The 21155-nt window shown below is 42.6% G+C and overlaps 1 protein-coding gene across 2 annotated transcripts in view; it reads left to right on the top strand.

Annotated features, from left to right (window-relative positions):
- PBX3 (pre-B-cell leukemia homeobox 3) overlaps positions 1 to 19238 on the top strand; it is a 200612-nt gene extending 181374 nt beyond the window's left edge. The window contains exons 5-8 of one of the 2 annotated variants that reach the window (XM_004677327.2): positions 12849 to 13014; positions 14193 to 14305; positions 15041 to 15130; positions 17723 to 19238. In XM_004677327.2, the coding sequence (XP_004677384.1) occupies positions 12849 to 13014; positions 14193 to 14305; positions 15041 to 15130; positions 17723 to 17815 (462 nt within the window). In that variant the 3' untranslated portion in view covers positions 17816 to 19238. The remainder of the gene's footprint in view (positions 1 to 12848; positions 13015 to 14192; positions 14306 to 15040; positions 15131 to 17722) is intronic. The other variant, XM_012721596.1, reaches the window with a different exon arrangement.
- The last annotated feature ends 1917 nt before the right edge of the window (positions 19239 to 21155 follow it).

Genomic DNA, 21155 nt, shown 5'->3' with positions numbered 1-21155 from the left:
CAACAAGTGTAGGCTTTAAGTTGTTTTTATATACAATGCAAACACAACAATGGGCACACCATCAGAAAACAAGTAGACATAGAACACATAACAATATATCTACCAAAACCAGTACCAACAACAAACTATAGAAACAGACCCACAGAAATCTGGAAATTCCAAATCTAGAAATTTCTATGGGTCTATAAAATATGCTTAATCTATCCAAGGAAATAAAAGGCAGAGTGGGAATTTTACAGAGAACTGGGAACCATGTAAAAGGTCAAACAAATTTCAGAGCAAAAATTAGTAGCCAAAATTAAGAATTCAGTTTATTGATTTAACAGTAGATCAGACATAACTGAAAGAAAAATTATTGAGCAGGAAAGTGGGTCACAAGAAAATAACTGTACTAAAGAGTGTAGAAAAAATAGGAAATCTGGAGAGAAAGTAAGGGATAGTGAGTGTCCAATATTAAGTTTTATATAAGTGGAATTTGGAGTCCCAGAAGTAAACATATCATTGGGTCAGAAGCACTAATTTAAATGTAAAGACTTATAACTTCTCAAAACTGATGGAAGATTCTGTGGCCTAAGCAAGCTCCATATAGAATAAGTAAATAAGAATTCACAGTGAACATAGTCAAAACAAAATCAGCCAGAGGGGAAAATAAGGTTACCTTCAAAGGGGAGCAGTTACACTGACCATTGACTGCCTGATGAAAACAATAAAGCCGTAATACAGTAAATTATGTCTTTAAAAGGATGAAGAATTCTGTGTCTGCCCAAAGTGTCTTTTGATAGTACAGATGAAATAAAGACTTTCCATAAAAAAATATTGATTTGTTCCATTTTCTCTGTAAAGGAAATACAAAAAGTGTTCTTCTGGCAGAAGTGAAAAAAATTCCAAAGTGAGGGTAGGAGATGTAGAAGAAATGAAAAAGCAAAGAAAAGGGTAAATGTGCTTCTGAGTCTAAGTGACTGTTTATTGTTTAAAACAATGTCTTTACTATATATAGAGTGAAAATACGTAGTAGTAATGCCTTGTAAGTTATGAAGGGAGAATAAATGTTCTAATGCTCTTGCATTTTCTACAAAAGATGGTAAAAGGACCATTTCATGTTAAACTACCAGTTAATGTTAGACTTTGAGAGTCAAGAATGATGTGTGATCTTAAAGGTAACCACTTAAAAGAAAACTAAAAGTGTATATAACTTCCAAACTAATAAAGGAGACATGGAATAATGTCTTTAAATAAGCAAACTAAAGGAAGGCAGGAAAGGAGAAAAATAACATAGTAAGTGGAACAAATTGGAAATACTTAATAAGATGACAGCTGTATACCAAAGTATGTCAATAATTACATTGAATCTAAATGAGTTGAATGTTTTCCATACACAAATATTGTCAGGCAAGACACAAAAATGAAACCTAATTATGTCTTCTCCAGGAGCTACATCTCAAACATAAAGATAAAGAAAGAAAGAAACAGTATGGGAAAAATTATATAATAAGCAAACAATAACCAAAAGAAAGTTGGTGTTTATTAATGTCACTAAGAATACTAAAGACATTTCACTAGAGGACGAAACAGGTGCTTCATGTGATGATACCGCGATGCTACATTTGTACATAGCTAATAGCAGAAGTTAATATATCAGAGAGTGAGACCACTGGCCTGCAGGCACAGGATCCTGTGTCATAAAGGTGACAGGGAGAGGGTGAGAGGCCAGGAGGGGGCTGGCAAATAAGGTGGAACCGCTTTTTAGGTTCTGACTAGGACGACCCTTGAGGTATTCTTCACTCTAAAAATGCATGTCATTCATTTTTAGTGAAAATTAATTATGAATATCAAAAGGGTACCTATCCTTTGAGGATAGGTATTCCCATTTTAGATATATTTAATTATTTTAGATTTTTTAAAAAGAAAACCAGGGCATAAAATTTGATCAAGAGTAGTGTTTCAATAAATGAGGGCTTCCATGAAACAAAGCCTTAACTAAGGTTTTCTTTACATATAGGATACTGAATAATTTCAGTGTTTTCAGTTACAGGAATTAGATTTACATGATATTTATTCAAACAAAAAAGTCTGGTCCAGAAATCTATGAAAGGACCTATTCAATGGAACACAGTTTTACTTTATTTTTTTTTTAGTGAAAGAAGTAATTTTAAAGAAAGGAAACATTTAACTGGGAACATTGTGCGTGGTCATTTAAAATCACCCCAAGCATGTGTTTTAGGGAAATGAACAGGGTCATCTGCTTGCTGTGACTGTGGCCGCGAGGCTGATGTTTATACACTTTTGCAGACGGGCCTCTTTGTGAATGTCACGAATGGTTATCCGTCTATCATACAGAGAGTAGAAAGGGCAAAGCCCAACTGTAAGGGTGTCAGTACATTACAGCAATAAAATTTGTCATAGCCTCAAATAAAAAAACCCATTACTTGACAAGTGAGTCTGTTTTAAATTATTTCAAATACTATGGAGACTTGAGCTATTTGTAGCTCTCCAAAAGTTGATTTTCAAGTCAGTTGTTAGGGATTTTGAACTCATTTTCTAAAAGGAAAAAAATGATCTGGCTTCTGGGACTAATCCGTGTTTTAACCATGAATAAGTTGAAGAAGTTTACACTGAAAAGGTAGGATATACTTTTGTAGCCCTGGCCATTTAATACAATGAAATAAAATCAAATAAATGAGTTTTAAATTTGTTATCGAGAGTATTAGGATAAAAACAGGGCTCACTAGGTAAGGCAGAGTGGAAAAAGCTGTGGACTCCAGACAAGTTCCATGAAATGTCTGACCTCAGTTTCTGAATCAGTAAAATTGGGTATTTGTTAGGAGTACATGAAATAACAATACATGTAAAATTCCCGACCTATTGTGACTGGCTTGTCATGGACCCTGAAGGGGTCTGCGCTTCTAAATATAAGTGCAAGAGGGATACAAGCCCCAGGCCCAGGTCCAGTGCGTTGTCCTGAGTGGCTGTGTTGGGCAGAGGTGAGGTGCCAGTAGGGGCATACATGCTGCCATATTGTGTGGAGCAGTCCCAGCAGGTCCAGACAAAAGCCTGACATTCGGCGTCTGGTCAAGTTTCAAATGGCAGCCGTGCAGGGGAGCACCCTCTGTTCTGTTCTCTCCCTGCTGCCTGTTCCCCCTTGCAGCACTGGGATCCTGGACCAGCTCTCCCAAAGTCCAGAGTGGCTGTGAACAGGGTAACCTGACCTTACTACAGTCCAGCATAGCTTGTAGAGGGTTTCGTTGTTGTTCTTGTTGCTGGTTTGTTTTAAGAACAGGGAGAAATGTGTGGGGTGGATCTCCCAGCCATGGTCCATTTGGAACAATTGTCTCATTTAGTGTTCACAGCATATCCCCTGAGGAACAGGCATTGTTATCCCATCTTGGAGACCAGAAAAGGGGAGTCTTAGATGCCATAACTTAATTAAGGGAAATCCCAGGGCTGGGGTGCATGCACAGTTCTGTTTGACTCTGACACCCTTGTTCCCACGGCCCTCGGGGCTCGCAAGGAAATGCACACGTGTGGCAGTCCACATGGTGTCCAGCCTGCGTCCTTACGCAAGCTTCTACTGAATGTACCCTTGGGAGGAAGAGGGATAGAAACAGATTTAGTTTATTAACACCATTAGCTTTAAAAATTGAACAGTGTCTGGCTTCTGATTTCAAATTGAATCACATAATGGGGTTGAACATATATTGATTAGGAAGAAACGATTAGAGGTAAAATTATTTACCATGTAAATATGCTACATGTGGCATTATAGATGACTCGGCATTTCAGCATTTCATAATCTGGCTCGTTTAATTAGGCACAGTACATAAAGTATGCATCACAAGTAAACATGGGAAACACAATGGAAAATTTTTCTGAGATTTGTGCTTCATAAATTTTTAGTTTATTAATTTCAATAATGATGTTTTAGTATCAGATGCTTCTTTCCAAACAAGAGCTGATCCCCTCCCTAACGTATGTTATACAAGGAAGCAAAACTGATGATAAACTCTGAAGTTCTGCACTTCTGCCTTTGAGAGATTAAGTCTTTAAGTAATAATTTTTCTCCTTAATTTAACATTGTTATTAAAATGATAAGTAAATGCAGTGATAGAATTTGAAATGCAAGATACAGTTGGTGCTAATACATTAATAATTTGGTCCTCAGGGGCTGTGGATGGTTTAGATTTTTAATGTCAACATGAGATTTTTCTTAAAAGCAGAGTGATCTTTGAGATTTACAACATGTGTTATATATCTCAAGAATGTTCAGGCCTGCCAGCCCTCTTCTCCAGGCTGAATATAGGAAGGGGCTGTTGAGTCTGGTAGCTGTGTGGACCCACCCAGGGTTTGCCACTTGGACTTAACACTCTTAAAGACTGTTAAAGGACTTCTGTACTAAGTGAGTTTTAAAAATTCAGATTGGTTACCTTTTTGGTTGAAAAGTACATTTTTCTAATTGGTAAACTGAGTGCTTGCCTATCTAAAATAAATTGAGATAATATTTCAAAATATACAGAAAAACACACCAAAGAAATCAGTCCACTCTAAAAGGTGGTTACATTGGGCCCTAGTATAACAGGGGGGTCCCCAGGAAAAGGGGAACTTCCAGGTTCCTGCCCCACCCAGAAGGAGGGTGGAGCTGAGCAAAGAAAAGGAGAGAAAAGAAGGAATCTGAGAGGAAGGAAGCAGCATGGAGAGCCAGAAGGAGACCTGAGGAAGCCACACGGAGCAGCGAGCATGTGATGGAAAAACCGGGCTTATTTCTTGGCCCTGGACTGGTTAAAACAGATGTGGGTGAGCGGCCCGTGGGGACATTGACTATGGCAGTGTTTGTTTTTATTTAGATGTTGCTCTTCTCCTCCCAGACTTGTCTGGCCATTTCTGACCCTTTTCCATGGGTCCCAGCAGAAGGTGCTTTAAGCTTATGGTGAGCTTTCAGGCCTTGCTTTGGGCCAGTCCCTTTTGAGTGAACTTTTGCCCACAAGGGGATGGGTCACTTCAGGTGTTTGATTTAGAAAGTATATTCTTTGTCTTCTGTGTTGTATACTCACTGTATTAAAGTTCCTTTTCATTAAAGTCTTTAATATTTTGTCTTGATGCGGCAGATGGCAAAACCTATTTAGAGCAGGCAGGTTTGGGGTTCAAACCTGTCCCTGCCCTGTAACACTAGTGCTTTCTTCCCTTTGCAGGGATGCATGTGTGTGCGCCCTGGAGCACAGCTGTGGACGCTGCTGTGTTTTTACTTAAAAAAAAAAAAAAAAAAAAAACCTCACAGCATAAATAAATAAAAAGTACTCTGTTCTCCTCTTTGAAATGTTACGAATATTTCCCCAGATCAATAAATATTCTTCCGCAACATGATCTTTAATCAGTGATCATATTTCATTATACAAATGTATTATAAATTAATCTTTGCTTTGATATTATAAGTAGGACTGTAATAGATGTCTTTGCCTATATATCTCTAAATATTTTCACTAGATAAGTTCTTAGTAATGTGAATACATATTTGCTGGCTTACTCACCGGAAAAGTAATAATAAGTAATATTAAGTAAACTGTAATACTAAGTAATAATAGGTAAACTGTATCTACTCCCTTAGGTTTATTTCTTTAATCAAAAAAAAATTTTTTTTTCTCCCGAAACTGACAAATTCGTTCTTTGTCTGGCTCCAAAATGTCATTGTGGCATATGGAAGTGATCGGCTGAGTGAACCCCATTTTTATAGCTGAGGTCTTTACTAGGCCTATTGCATCAAGGGCTCCCACTCAAAGGAAGTAAAATACAGCCAAAATCAGCAGGTTCACTAGGATTCACATGCTCCTCAAAGTAGCTGAAGTCCCTAAAGGGTACGAAGGTGTGTATGGTTTTCAGGTTTCTCTGGTCAACTACACACACACACACAAGAGCTTTGTATATACATACATATAAATGTGCATATATAAGACACATTCCGTATGTGTTATATATATGACACTCTGTGTGTATGTGTGTATCTGTATCAACAACATGAGCCTATATTCTTTGTCTCTTTCTCTCTTCCCCTCTCTCCGCTCCTCCCCCCTCCTCCCTCAAATGTATGTGCCTCAGAAGTATCATGTCAGTTTCTTTCTCTCCTTTTCTTCCTTTTCCCACTTTTCTGAAAATGACATTCCTACCTACACTATGACTCACTGCCCCAGAGTGGGAGACTCTCTGGTACCCAGCAAAGGACTGTGTGAAGTCCCAGCAGTAACCAAATCTTCTCAGTCAGCACTTTAAAGCTCCCACCACTCTGATTTAGAAGTGAGTATATGATAAAAACCTTACTTTTGATGGTCAAAATGAGCATTTTTACTTATCAAAATAAGTATTTGTATTGCTTTGATCCATTTTAGACTCACTAATGATAGCTTAATCCAAAAGAAAATGTTGAACATGGAAAGCCTTATAAATAGGAAATAAAAACAATTTAAAAATTTCAATTTCCATATATTTCTTTGGTAGGGCATAAAAGTATACTGCATTAGGGTAATTTGGCAGGGAAATGAAATGGAAATATACTCCCAACAACAAAAAAGGAAGCAATGTTTCTGACTGCCAAAGAAAAACAAGTTTATGTATTTTTTAAACAAACAGTGGGCATCAAATTGCTGTACTATTTATATTTGGTTGGATACATTTTGAAGAATAGTACTACAGTTTTATTTTAAAATGTCAACATTTATGACATACTGGAATAGTATTGTTTACAACTACACAAACTTATAATGAAAAATTGTAGATGCCAACTCAGAAAAGTGCACAGGGGAAAAAAATGTGTCGGGTTACCTGTTTTCTTTAGGGAATATTCCAGGCAAAAAACAAAGACAAAAACATGAGCAGACACAGGACAGACACCTGGCTGGGAAGTTTACCTCACCTGGCCTCAGGTGGCCTCCCCAGAGCCCATACTCCACTGTGCTGATTAGGAAGAACAGGCTCAATACCAGACTCCCTGGCACTTGACTGCACTTAGCCGCAGGCGGAGGCAGGGAGGTGGGCGACCCCCTGCAGAACTCCTCATGGCCTGGGAGCACTGACCCCTGGCCTGTCCACAGCCAGAGCTGCCAGTCCTGCAGGGGCCCTCACTTCCCAGATGCCCATCCTGCCCTTTCACTCGCTGCTCCCTCACGCCCCCTGGTAGACAGCAGGACAGGAGCTCAGAGGACTATGCTGGGGGACTCTGGGTGGCAGGTGGTGGGTATCGTGTGGGAACAGCATCAAGGGGAAGATCACGTGTCTCTGAGATGCAAAGTTGTAAAGCAGTGTTACTCAATAAAAAAAGAAAATGTTTCTCACTTGTTAGCCCTTCACTCAGATGTTATCCCTTCCAGAAACGCTCCTTGGTTCTCCTTTCCTCTTTTCCTTTAAAATGCTTCTCCCTCCCATTTTACTAGAAAGAAATTTAAAGGCTAAGAAGAGAAAAGGGAGTTAGGTTCTAGAGGAAATTAGTCTAGTCAGTATCTGGGCTCTCGAAGAAATCCAGGGAGAGGGAAGCAGCCACTTAGATTTCTGTCTTGTTTGTGTTAAGCTTTTGGAGGCTTATATCTCTGAAATATGGACTCTCAATAAAAAATACTATTGAATCAAAGCTGATATTCAGTTCAAGTTTCGCCTTGACCTCAGAAATCTCACCTCACTTCCCAGACAGGCTGGAATTTCTCTTCCTCCAAATCTGCATTGCAGTGCAGACCTGTAACTATACAGCTCTAGTATAATCATCTTCCTTCTAGGATTGTTGCTAATAATTTTTGAGGTTCCAACATTCTGTTTATAACGAGAGTGTAAATTTGACCCTACCTGATGCTCAGTAAACATATCCCCATTGATTATATTCAAAAGAAAGAAAAGGTTGAGGGGGAGTCCTCAGATTGAAATCTGAATCTATCACACTTTGTTATCTGTTATTTTGGCAATTTGTAAATAGTCTGGGTCTCTCATTTTTTTCTCTTGAGAAGTGAAAGCTACCTCAAAATCAGAGGTTCAAACATGAGTTGAAGTTCTAGCTTCTAGTAATAGCTCTTTAAAATTTTTTTTTAAATCAATATAAAGTTGGATTCTTAATATTTTTATTATTATTTTCTCACATCGTTCTTAATTTGGACAGTATTTGACTTCTCCCCTCAGTTGGAGTCCCTGTCATTCTCCCACCACCACAGCCCCTTGTTACATTCACCTCACTGGGAGCTCTCCCCTCTCCTATTTTGACCCCAGCCATGACCCACCCCCTGCTTGCAGGTTTTATCTTTTCTGATCCTTTGTTTGGTTTCTCTGTATTCCTCATCTAAGTGAGACCATAGGATATTTATCTTTTTCTTCTGACTTATTTCATTTAGCATAATCCCTTCTGGCTCTATCCATGTTACTGCAGAAGTTGAATTTAGTCATTATTTGAAAGGCAATTTTGCCTCCCCCCCACCTTATTTTGACTATATATTGACACAACATTATGTAAGTTAAGTTGTACAATTGTTGATTTGATACATTTATAAATTGCAAAATCAAACATTGAAACCTACTTTCTTAGCAGCATTTAAGTGCACCATGTAGTATTATTAGCTATGATCACAAGCTCTGTCCCAAAACTGTTAACCGTGTCCCTTATCCTTTTGCCAATATCTTCCTTATTTTCCCCAACCCTGCCCTGGTTACCCCCACTCTGCACCCTGTTTCCCTGAGTTTATTTCTTTTAGGTTGCACATATAAAAACATTTTATTTTTTAAAAACATTTGGCATTCTGCAGCTTAATTGAGCCAGGGGAAGTGCATGGCTATAGTGAAAAGGAGAGACCGGAAGCTTTCTCAGGCCACTTTTGGCCTTACAGAGGGTTCTAGAAAATCAGCAGCCTGTAAAATGTTCACTGTTCATTCCCTTGATTGCCAGAGACTCGCAGGCAGGGGGCTGATAGCAGTGAACGTCAGCAGAAGGAGAGTACTTGTGCTTTTATTCTCAATTTTAATTGATAAAATTCTTGCTTGGCCCTTCGCCTTCTGCACAGTCCAGAGTCGGAGTCCTTGTTACATGGCTCAAAAGAGAAGCACAGGACAGTGTATTCCCTCTCCCTCCACCAATTTCCTGCCTGTGTTTCTATTCTGGGACCAATGTACGACCATTCCAGTCCAGAGATGGAGCAGGCTCTGCTCTGCTTAGTGCCTGGTGTGCTCAGCCTGCTCCACAGGGAGGCTGTGTGTGAGGTCGGGGCTGGGGTGGGAGTGTGATCTGTAGCTTTTGGTGCTTCCCACTGGGTGAGGGTAGGGGTTCTTTTGCAACTAATTGTATCCATCTGTTTTCAAAAGGTGAAGAAAATCCTGAACTTTGGTGTCGATTTATACATTAATTATGCTGCTCCTCATGTGCAGCAATGTGGTCTTAATAGCCAATTGCTGCAATACCCAAATCTGTGATATCAGAATGTGACGTGCATATTTTAATTTGAGAAATAGTTTAACATTTTTAGATATTCATTTAGATGTGGTTATGCAGGTTAAACATAACGTATGATCACTGCTTCTTTCATTGTTTCCAATTAAACCTTGCTTGTTAGTTTAACCTCTAGGTAATCCCATCAAACAATTGATGTCAAGGAAACACTGCCCACAGTAGCTTCGGATGAGTGGCCATTAATTTTAATTGCCTTGATATTAAAGATTAAGAAGTATTGGGACTAGCAGAATAGAAACGATCTGATGTCAAGCAAATCCACTTGCTAAAGCTTCCCCAGGCTGCTGGTGATATTAAAATTTTACTGTGAGAATTAAATAAACCTTTATTAGTGATGACTGTTGTTTGATTGGTCCAGGGGTATGCATAAACAGAGGATTCTTACATATCCAGAGATGAGACCTTCAATAGTACAGAGATTCCTCAATTATGAAACTGTTAATAAAGCTGTAATCTGATTTTCCAGGCTAGGTTTCATTAATGTATTATAGCTTCTCTGATTGTCAAGGTAATATTAACTACAAAGTACGGAATCCAACAGAGAATTGTTTAGAAGAAGAGAATTCTAAGATGGGCCTTTGTTGCTAAATTCAGAGTTGGGGAATTTTCATTAATTATGCTTAAGAAATGCCAAATTCCCCCTCAACCAGGAGTATGTCCCTTTACGCTATGGATGTGTTCAATATTTAACTCTTTCAAAGACCTGGCAGCCGTGTGCAGATAAGCCGGAATGGTGTGAGACATGGAACGGGCGCTTACCCTGCAGCTCCACGGGTCCTGAGACAGAGGCAGGCCCAAGAAAACTTGCTTTAACGAGCTTCATCATAAGTGCCAACTCAGGGTCCTTTTTCAATATGGTTCAGAACTTTTGTTTTCAGACTCTAGAATTCTAGTATGGGAATGGTCCCTAGTGGCCATTGAGGCTGATGTCCAGTGCGCAGCTCCCTCTCAGAGCATCTGTCTCCATCTGCGAGGCCTGGGCCCCATGTCAGCATCATCTCCGGCCTCTTTCTCCCCTGGCCTACGCAATTATTATATGCATCTGTGGCCTGCACATAGATGACTCCAAGGAAGTTGGGCAGAGAAGGCTAGTGGTAGAGTGGGGTTCTGGGATTCAGCCCTTCAGGGCTAGGAACCCTGTATTGGCACAGTCTGGCTGTGGGAAGTAAGGCCATAGTTCCAAATAGGTCACTTTAGTCCATTAGAACTATCCAGCAGTATAGAGGGGAAGTTTGGAAGGTAGTCTCTGCTAGTCTCTGGAGGGGAGACCATGAACTTGAGAGAAAATAAGAAGGGCGGCAGGCTAGGAGGACACATGATTTTAGACTTCTGGAGTTGGGGATTATGGCAGAACATTATATGGAAATGCCTTTAAAATTAAGAACTGAAATCTTTGTGGATGTTAGGGATAGAAATGGAAATAGGGGAATCCACACTGAGACAATCTTCTAAATCATTACTCTGGAGGAGATGACTCAGGGAGACAGGAAAACAGACTTCAGAGCACCCCTCTACACACCCACACACTGGTGTGTCAAGGAAGGAGAAAAAAAACAGGCACGTAAGTCACAGAAACCCCCAAAGACAAACTTTAAGAAGGAGGGTGGCGATTACAACATCAGAAACGGCGAAGTCAAACAAATCGGGAGGACCATAGGCTGTGACAGGTACGATGCCCTTGAGATGAGGATTAAATGAGAAGATGTATGCAGAGGGCTCTGCAGAACGCTTGACATGTAGGAGGTGCTCAGGAGATGATAGTTAGGTAGCCACTTTCTTTGAGGTGAAGAAAGGATACAGACAGTCCTTCAGAAGGGAAAATGGTACTGAACTGGTCAGCTAGAAAGCCTGATCTGAGCACATTCACTTCCTGAAAAATCACAGGGGCCACACTGCGGTCGGCCAGTGCGTGTGCCTGCGTGTGCGTGCGGGCAGTCGTCTTCCTTGTGGGTCTCCCTTGCCAGGTCTCGACAGCTTCTTCCAGAAGGATGAGTGCCATAGGCTGAAGAATGAGAGTTCTCTTTCCAAAGCAATTAAAGACTTGGCAGAGCTGATGGAAAAGCTCGGCTGTTGGTGTAAACTGGGCTTGAGGTCTCATCCCGCTCGTTTTTCCTCGGGGCCTCTGAAGTGCTGTTCAGGATAAAATAGTGACGCTGGTAACCTCAGCGTCAGACCCCTAAGACAGATTATTAAGAAATTATTGAAAAGTACGTTTAAACTTTAACAAAAGAGAGGTCAGAGCCTTTTTTATTGCAAATAGGTGCCTTTTTATAAATCACTGTGTGGGTTTTAGTTTCCTCCTTATATAGCTCAGCTGTAAGCACCTTCAGAAGGGAAAGAGCTCACGAAACTGTGAACAATGAATTGAGAGCTGAAGTTTGCTATGAGTTGAAGGTGATGAAACCTGCTTTTTCCTCCTTAAAAATCTCTTATGCTTGCACTGACTGATATCATACGTAGTTTGCAAAAGAAATAAATATATCACGCCTGGTAAAATTAGAGCCACTCCTCTGTATTTGCATTTGACCTTGCTGGAAATGCTTTCGTTTCAAGTTGTGACCTTCTCATGAGTTAACCGGCAGCATGTGAGCCGCCATCTTGGCAGACTTCTGGATCTTGTAAAGCAGGAGACAATGGGATTCCTCAGCCATTATTAATTGATGTTCCTCTTTTTAGCAGACCAAACATGTTTCTACTATACAGCTGCCAAAATTGTTCCAGCCCCCAAAAGAATTTAAGTCATCCTTGAATATTTCTTATTATTTACCTAACTTAACAAATGTTCCCTTTAGTTTTTCGGTGACCTTGGGGGGAACTGTAGTAATGGCTTATAGAAACTGAATATTTTTTTTTAAAGATTTATTTGTTTATGCAAACAGAACTGGGGTATAGGCCAGAGGTGCAGGGGCCGTGAGAGGCTTCACCAGAGACAGAGTGGGGAACAGAACAGGCAGCCTGATGAAGTCCACTGCTGAGGGGAGCAGCGGGCGAGACAGGAGAGGTCTGCCGCGCCATGTGGTCACCTCCGGGGCCAGCAATTGAACTCACATGGAAGCGGCTGCAGCCAGCTTGCAGTGCTGCGCCCTAACCCGTTGCACCACCAGGGAGGGCCCTAAAATGAATATTTTTTTATGACCAGTGCTTCCGCTATTTTATTGTTACCGTGACTTTTTCCAAGAAGTGATCTTATTCCAAGATCATTGAGAGGTTTGCCAAAAGAGGAAGCGAATCCCTACTGCCACTATGCATTTTCCCAGGAAGCGATTGCAGGCTAGAAATTGAGTGTTGCCCAAGGTATCCCCTTGCCGTTATTACTGGAAGTTTGACTTCCTCCCTCCAACTCCCTTTTTTGACCTCTCTCTGCTTTCATTCATGTCCCTGCAATTTGTAGGTATCCAACTGGTTTGGCAACAAACGAATCAGGTACAAGAAGAATATTGGCAAGTTTCAGGAAGAAGCAAACCTCTACGCTGCAAAGACAGCAGTGACAGCCGCACACGCAGTGGCCGCGGCCGTGCAGAACAACCAGACCAACTCACCCACCACGCCAAATTCTGGTGCGTACCAGGGAGGGGCTTGCTCCCTGCTCAGCTCAGATAGCCTGTGTCACAGAGCCCTGGCTCCCAGACCAGGAACTCGAGCCAGAGGCACAGCGGACTTGTGAAGGAGGGTTTATATTTAAGTGTAGACCTGTTCTTGGGATGGGTGGATGAGTGGCCAGAGCCTGTAAGCCCACCGTTTATGGTGAGTGCCACTCATTCCTGATAGGTTCTGGAACCTTCACATTTAGTAGTGTTTTTAGTACAGCAGTTAGACAAAATGTTGTCACTATTACTACTTTGACTGTTGTTCCTGTATCATTCTAAGGTCAATAGTGGTCTGTCCAAGAGTGAATAACAGAGGAGGGAGGTTTACCAGTTGCTGTGTGGAAGGAGCTGGAATGTCAGCGCGAAGTACAAGTGTGCTTTCTACTTAATGTGGCCACAGACTCCAGTCTGCTGGCCTTCGCATTTCTTTAGCACTTGAGCTGGCTCGGTAGGGTTAGTAGGTGACTAGCCAAGAGGAGTTTGGTACCTAATACCTGGAAGCACTTTCTCAGCTCCAGTACAATGCTTTGACCAGATTTTACATTACATTTGTGACAGTTAGAAAAACCTTACAATTAAGGAGCTTGAGGAACAATGAAAACTATGTAGCTCCTCAAGCAGATGGAACCTGAGTAGCACATCGGTGTCTTCTTCCAAGGAATCTTTTGAGTAAACCCTTTAAATTCAGAAAAGCGAGAGGCTTTCTGTGTTTGTTCCCGTGTCCTCGCCCCTGTGCCCTCCAACCCCCAGGTTTTTCCAATGGAACACGAGGACAAAGTCAGAGTGACACATGCCTAGGGAGGCCTTCAGGAAATGTTTCTTCACGTATTTGTCCACCATGACAGTTAACGATGCTGAAGAACTCATTTAATAGCTACAGCCTGGAGAAAACGTGGGGTGTCTTCCTGTGCATTTTGATTTGCGCTGTTTCTTATTTGGGTTTCCCCCCTGAGAGAGCTTTCCTACATGCAAAATGAATCATGGCTCTGAATGACTCTGGAGCTGTCCTCCCTCCACTTAGACCTGGACATGCTTTATGTTGTGTGGGGCCTGTCCCTCTGCTCCTTTGCTTCTGACCCTTCCTCTAGTTCTTGAGGATTATATGTGTGGCTCTCTGTTATTCAGCTACTTAACTCTTTCCTTTCCAGGTTCTTCTGGTTCTTTTAACCTCCCAAATTCTGGGGACATGTTCATGAACATGCAGAGTCTGAATGGGGATTCTTACCAAGGGTCCCAAGTCGGAGCCAATGTGCAATCACAGGTAGGAGAGATGCCCCGACGGGGGCCTTTCTAGCAGGGTAGGGTTTGGGCTCAAAACTCCCTCCCATGACCCCATGGAAGTGGTCTGCACGTCCGTGCGGAACCCGTGCTGCGGGCTCCCACACGCCCCATCTGCCCCATTTAATTTAACGAGAAGTCAAGTGAACAGTGACTTGATGATTCAAACCTGATAAACTTTGTGAATGCATTCGGCTCTGGCTTGAGCTCATGGAGAGGGGTTGGGTGCATCTTATATAACAAAACAAAGCAGAACAGAAAAATTGTGTGTGCCAGGTTTAAAAACCCATTAGTCGTTGCACATTTGTACTTTCTAAAAGTCAGAATACAAAAACCTGAGTATATTCCAGGTTCAATGCTCCTCATCCTCCTGTTTTTATGCATATAGGTGTGGGGGGGTGGAGTATGCGTGTGTGTGTGAGAGAAATCCACTGTACACATTATATGTAGTTTTCACCCACAGCCACACATATTGGCTTGGTGTAGACGGAAAGTCTTCATCGCCATGAAGATGTTATTTGGCATGAAAAACAGAGACGTGTGGGTTTAAATATGCAAAGAATTGTTGAAATTCTGCCAGTCATATTTGATTGATAAATTTGTCTTTCATTGAAGATGCTAAACCCTCGTGGCACACATAATTCAAATTGTTTCCTTTTGTAAGTGATGATGTTTTAATAGATTTGGGATGATGAATTTTGTTTCGTCTCACTTCTAGGTGGATACCCTCCGTCATGTTATCAATCAGACGGGAGGCTACAGTGATGGCCTTGGAGGAAATTCACTGTACAGTCCACATAATTTAAATGTGAGTACTCTTGGGAGCCAGGTCTGAAGGGCTAGAGGAGCAGCGACGGGTAAACTGTGACTAATAAATAAATGAGTGGCCGTCTGACTTGACTTCTCATCTTGGTGACAGGTGGGGTAGGCGGCACTTGACTGCACTTTTATTTTCTGGACCTACACACTTGACACTACCCAGGTTGCCCAGGGGTCTGGCGTTCTGTCATCAATAGCGACCTAAGCACCAGCCCATTGAGACACGGGCTCTGACTGGCCATGTGCGTTCCAGGGAGCTGGTGAAAAACAAGTCATTTGTTGAGCAGTAGGAAAAATCCCCAGATGCAGTTCAGGTGAAGGTGGTAACCTTGCTGAAGCCCAGCCAGATGCAGAAACCAAACCAAACAAAGAACTTTGTTCTCCGGAGCGCTTGCTGTATTGTCAATGTGGGATGCAAAATGTGGTCAGCATTTGCAATGGCCTCTCAGTGATTAATTGTGGGGGGAAATAATTTTTACTTTTGTGACCAGATCACCAAAGCTGTATTTCTCCCTCAGCTCGGAGCTGTGGCTGGCTCTGGAGGAACTGGGGTGGGGTGGCCCACTCCATCTGGACACCAGGCCTCAGCAAGCAATGAACAGGCCAACACATGGTAGTAGAGCCAGGAAGAAAATGGACAAAATTCTGCCTTTTTAGGGCAGTGGCTGGCTGTAAGAGTAAATATTAATGATTTTAAAAGTGATTGAGGATGTTCAATTGTAAAGGGAAAAAAGGACTATTAAATACTCAAATCTTTTACATTTGAAATGTCAAATCTTTCTTTTTGGGTTTATAAATAACTCATAATAACCCACAACAAACCATATAAAAAGCCTTTTAGTTGCATTTCTCCTTTTTCATTTAAGTGTTTTGAAATGCTTCAGAGAATGTACGATATCCTTATCAACATGATAAAATATGAAACTGTGATTGCCTGCAGCATTTTCCCGACATGAATTCCATCTTCACTGATGAGGCTTGATAAGGCGCTGTTGTATAATACAGTGCATAATCTCAAACCACCAGAGTAAGGATTAATTTATTTTGAAAAAAAGAATGCTTGCTGACATCCTCTCCTCCAGCTGCCACGCTGGGTAAAAATATTGTACATTTGTTGTTTATAAATTTGGATAAAAGAGGAATGATGTTTACTTCAGATGGAATATCTTTAGACTTGTATCTGCATAGGAGTTTTTCTTTTTCTGAGGAGGTTTTCATACCTGAAGGTGTGAAAACAGTTTACCTCCTAGATGGCAAGGAGGATTTCTGAGTCCCGCCAACACAGCAGCGCCGCCAGCCCCGCGAGCGGAGTCCGGGAGGGCCGCCACAGCTTCTTTTCTTTTCCCCCAACCTGCGTCTGAGACCCTTTCCCTTTGGCCCTCCTTGTCTCTGTGGGTCGCCTGGTTCTCCCCTTTCCTGGTGGGTCTGGGGAGAGACGCATCAGTCAGAAGACAAGAGTTGTGTAAAAACGACGGTCATGGGAAGGGGGGGGGATTGCTAGCACATGGCTCGTCTGACGGCTGCATCTGGCGAGGGAACCCAGAGCATTCTCAGCAACCTAGTGACACAGACCTAAAAGGGGACAAATTGGGTGGACTCTAGAAGTCACAGGAAGCTGCTCAGGAGGCAGGGGACCTTATGACCCACGCTGGCATGTGGTGTGGCATCTTGGTCTGGGAGGCCCTGCAGCAGGCTGGTCAGTGCCACAGGCACTGGGTGGCAGCCAGCTCACCCTCCTCTTTCTCCAGAAAGGCCCGCCCCGTCACTTCCACTCAGTGTTCCCCAACTCACGAGCCCGGCACCTCCCTCTTCTTGACTGACATAAAAATATGTAGCGACAAGCTGTCTGCCACAGCAGAAATCTGATCAGACATTGATTTCAGCAATTGCCTCTATAGGCCAAGACATAAGGCAAATTTGTTTCTGGGTACTGTTATTGCTGGTGCAGGTCTGAGGCGGGAAGGGCCAGTGGCGTGTGAAAAGCCACAGCAACATCCCGAATCAGAGCCCCGGGTATAGATAATTGGAATACGGATTTGAGTAGTGTGTGCTTCTCTACAATTCATGCATTTTCATTCTGGAAGATCCTATTTGGAGGGAAATTCTGGCCTTCATTTTCCAAGGTTACAGTAGCTAGCTGTCAGGCTTGTGTGGGAAAAGGGCGGGTAACTTCTCTATGGAAATGAGGATTAAGCCCACTGAAGTTTAGGCTTCGGAGCCAGGGGTTTTTGCTGAGGCATGTGGCATTGAGCTTCTCCACCGCTCCCTTCTTAAAAGATTTCTTTTCAAGTCACTTTATTTTTCCCAGCGAATCAAAGGCCGAGCTTCGTGCCAGCTTGGGAGTAGCCGGAGCCCTCCTTCGGCTGCTGATTTATTGCCAAGCCTTTACTTGGTGGGATGGATTTGTTTTACATGCATTTAATCCCACTTTAACACATGCTTCAAACTCCTGCCAAAGTGGGTTTAGAAAATACATTTTGCTAATGCATCTTTGCTCTCATGTTGTCATCTGGGTGTTTTAAATTGGGGAGTAGAATGAATATGTAGACACTCGCCTGCTGAACTGTGTTTCTCCTTTCAGGCTAATGGAGGCTGGCAGGACGCAACGACTCCATCTTCTGTGACTTCTCCCACGGAAGGCCCAGGGAGTGTGCACTCTGATACCTCTAACTGATCTTGGCCACACTTTCCCTGAGCTGACACGCCTTGATGAGCGCATTCAGAGCAATAGGGGAACAAGAAAGCGGTTTTGTAGCCCACCACCTACAGCTTTACTGTAAAACCTTGTCTTATTAGAGAACTTGGTAAATCTGTTTTTTAAGGAATCATAATCATTTGTATTTATACTTAAAAACACACAATGTTAAAAAAGCACTTTATCCAATTAGGCCAAGATTTAACATTGTTGACAGTCCTGTAGCTATTTTATCATAATTTATTATCAATATTTTACATGAATGGTTTCACAGTTGCCAATTACTTGGCCTTAAGGGTAAAAAGTACAATATATGCTAAACCTCAATCGTTAGAGCAGATGCAAAGATTCACCTCACCTAAATTGAACTCGCATCTTTCCATCGCAGACTTTGCCTTTCTTTCATATCACTAATGGAGCTGGAATAAAAGAGCTGTTGGCTATCTCTGTTAACGATGGTTTAAGAATCTTCCTCGTCACATTTGTGTTGCGATCGCTTGTGTTATAATTAGATCAGAGACTGGTAGCATCTTTTCTCTCTGAAGCACCAGTGCCCAGAGTCTGCTCGGTAATTAAATTATGGATCCAGATTGTTCTGAGAGATGAAGATCCTTGCTGCTGATAGAGGTGAAGGCGAGATCCGTCTGGGGTTTTGCGGGTGCTCTGGGTGCTGCACAGGCTTGTCAAGGTTTGCTACATCCTCTGGGCTCGACAAAGGCCCTGCTCTCTGGAGTGTTGTATATAGTGTAGCAAAAGAGTATTTATACATCTCACCAATCAAAACACAGCTTTATTACCTCATGCGAACTCATACGAACCAATAGAATTCCAACATGTTCTGTAGCTTAGAGTGCTCACTTACTACCTCTGAACAATACTCACGCTGTAGTTTGTCTCTTTCTTATCTTTTTGCATCTTGTAATTAACTCTTTGTTTCCCTTCATAAAATGTAATGTACATTGTAATCTTTTAAAAGGAAAATCTGGGTTGCATTTGCAACTTTTAAAAAAACCGAGAGTGGAAACATTGGGTCTTATCACAGGATCAGTAAAACTGTTGTAAATACTGAGAAACATTTTGAATGTTCTTCATCTTGTTACTAATCCATGCAAAAAAAAAAAAAAAAAAAAGCAGCGACCAATTGTGATGCATTCAGATTTCAGTATTCGGTACTGTATATTCACCCTGTGTAAGGGGCACCCCTTCTCTCTCTCTTTTTGTATTGTATGCGATTCTGAAACTGATTGAGTCATGAAAATAATTTGTGGCGGTGATTCTAATGTATTAAAAAACGTTTCGTGTTCCTTTCTTAACTGGATTACACCCTGGATTGAAAAAGTCTTCCTCGTGGTAGTTCTATGTAGTTTCAAACATGAATAAACTTTTTGCTTTCATGATTAAATGTTGATGCCATTTCTTAGTCCTGCACTTGAGCCAGGCAGAACAGGCAAAGGAGAAAGCCCGCCCAGAAGCAGGCCTGGCCTGTAACTCCGGCCTGCCAAAGGGGGCCTCGGACGCGACAGGGAGAGTGGGAAGAGCAGGGCCAGCCGCCCTTGACGGTCTGTCCTCTGTGCAGCCTGCAGGCCTGCTGCTGGGCCACCACCGCTGGCCTCCTGACCCTCGAGGAGCACCACAGGGAAAACGTCAGCCCCACATTTGCAGGCTGGGAAGCTGGAGTTCTTAAAAGTTAAGCAAGCAGGGAGCTGATACTCTCCTCTCCTGGTATTGCACCTGGCACTCAGCAGACGGAAAGATCTTTTAAAAAAATCGTAAAATGTTAAAATTCTTTAACTGGATTACACATTAGTTTTGTCTTATCCAAACTGTTAGGAATTCTGTATATTTATGTACACAGCTGTCACTAATATCTAAATCCTTATAATAAAATAAGTCAATAGCAGGTAATTGGCCTGTTTGCTATATCTCAAGGAAATTGACTCACAGGAAATCAGATTAATGTTAATCAGTTGCAGCAAATTGTCTGTGATAAATACAACTGTTTTACTATTGCAGTTGGAAGAGCCAGGCAAAACAAAGTCGAGGGCCACCATTCCCATTAATCTTGAGGCAGTTATACGGGGAGAGTAAACTTTATAAAATAGATTGCCCTCCAGAGCTGTCCTCCCTCACGCGGGCTCTCAGCCTGCCTGTGGGAATTTCTCCCCTGGCTAAGTAGTTATTTGCATGATTCAATTAGCTTATGGGTCAGCCTTTCTTATCTTTGTACATAAGACAATGTATGCTGTGTGGTCTTAAGAAAATATCCTGTGGAACTAACACACATGCACACAACGCACATGTTCTTTAATATCTAGAAACACACTCGCCCTGAGAACCTTCTCAGTGTGTGCCCCGGGCCAGTGTGGAGGGAAGCGTGCCAGCATTTGTGGTTGACTGGCAGCCCTGGAGGGTTGGGTACGCGCGTAGCTGGAGCTTTGTTCTGGGGCTGCTGTGTGACGCTGGCTGTGTGAACACCTCCTTGCTTCTCTGAGGGGGGCAGACGCACCCTCCCTTCATAGGTAAGGGACCTGGACTTCCTCGGTCTCCACCAAATTGACTGAAACAAGCTGAGTGGGTAGATTTTCACTAAATATCTTTTCCGGGTCAAGCAATGGACAAGGGGCTAGACCCGGAAATGACGGAAATCAGACCTTCAGCCCCACTCTTGATTAGAAACAGGTGCTCTGTGGAGGCACTGGAAAGGATGGTCGGCTGCTGAACCCCACGACAAGACAGGTGATGGCCTCTAGTCAAAATAACAGCAGGAAGCCACCTGCACCTACCATCACGGCCAGGGGCCTGGCCACCCCAGCTGGATACACCTGGACACTTGCAGCAGGGCCACACTGGGCAGCTGGTCACGCTGGGCAGGGTTCAGGCTCCCACAGGGGAGGATGCACCAGAGGTAAGGGCAGCAGGGTCTCACTAGAGCACAACCCCCCAGACTGGGGGGAGAGAGCCCCATGGGGACAGGCCTCCCAGATGGGGCGCTGTTTCAGGTGTAAACACGTGCTGCTGTCACGAGAAAGGAACCTTTGCTGGGCTGACAGCTCAGTCTATTGAACATCTGTGGACCAGCCTAAGCCAGGTGCTTTACCTGTTTACACTCTTATTCAACACCTGGGGAGCCCCAAATGATGGGTGCTGATTGTCCCTTTTTCACATGGGCTAGAGAGCTCCCACAGAATGGGAGTGTGTCTCATGATCTATTTTAGTAGCCACCTGTAGTGAGACCTAGAGAGGAGGGAGGGAAGAGAGGAGGGAACCGGTCCTGAGATCTCAGCCACCCAGCCTCCAATGTGAGGGTCCTTCTTGGGTG

This window comes from Condylura cristata, unplaced genomic scaffold, assembly GCF_000260355.1.
Source record: "Condylura cristata isolate star-nosed mole 26May11 unplaced genomic scaffold, ConCri1.0 scaffold00006, whole genome shotgun sequence".
NCBI lineage: Eukaryota > Metazoa > Chordata > Mammalia > Eulipotyphla > Talpidae > Condylura > Condylura cristata.
This window is presented reverse-complemented; position numbering and strand designations above follow the sequence as displayed.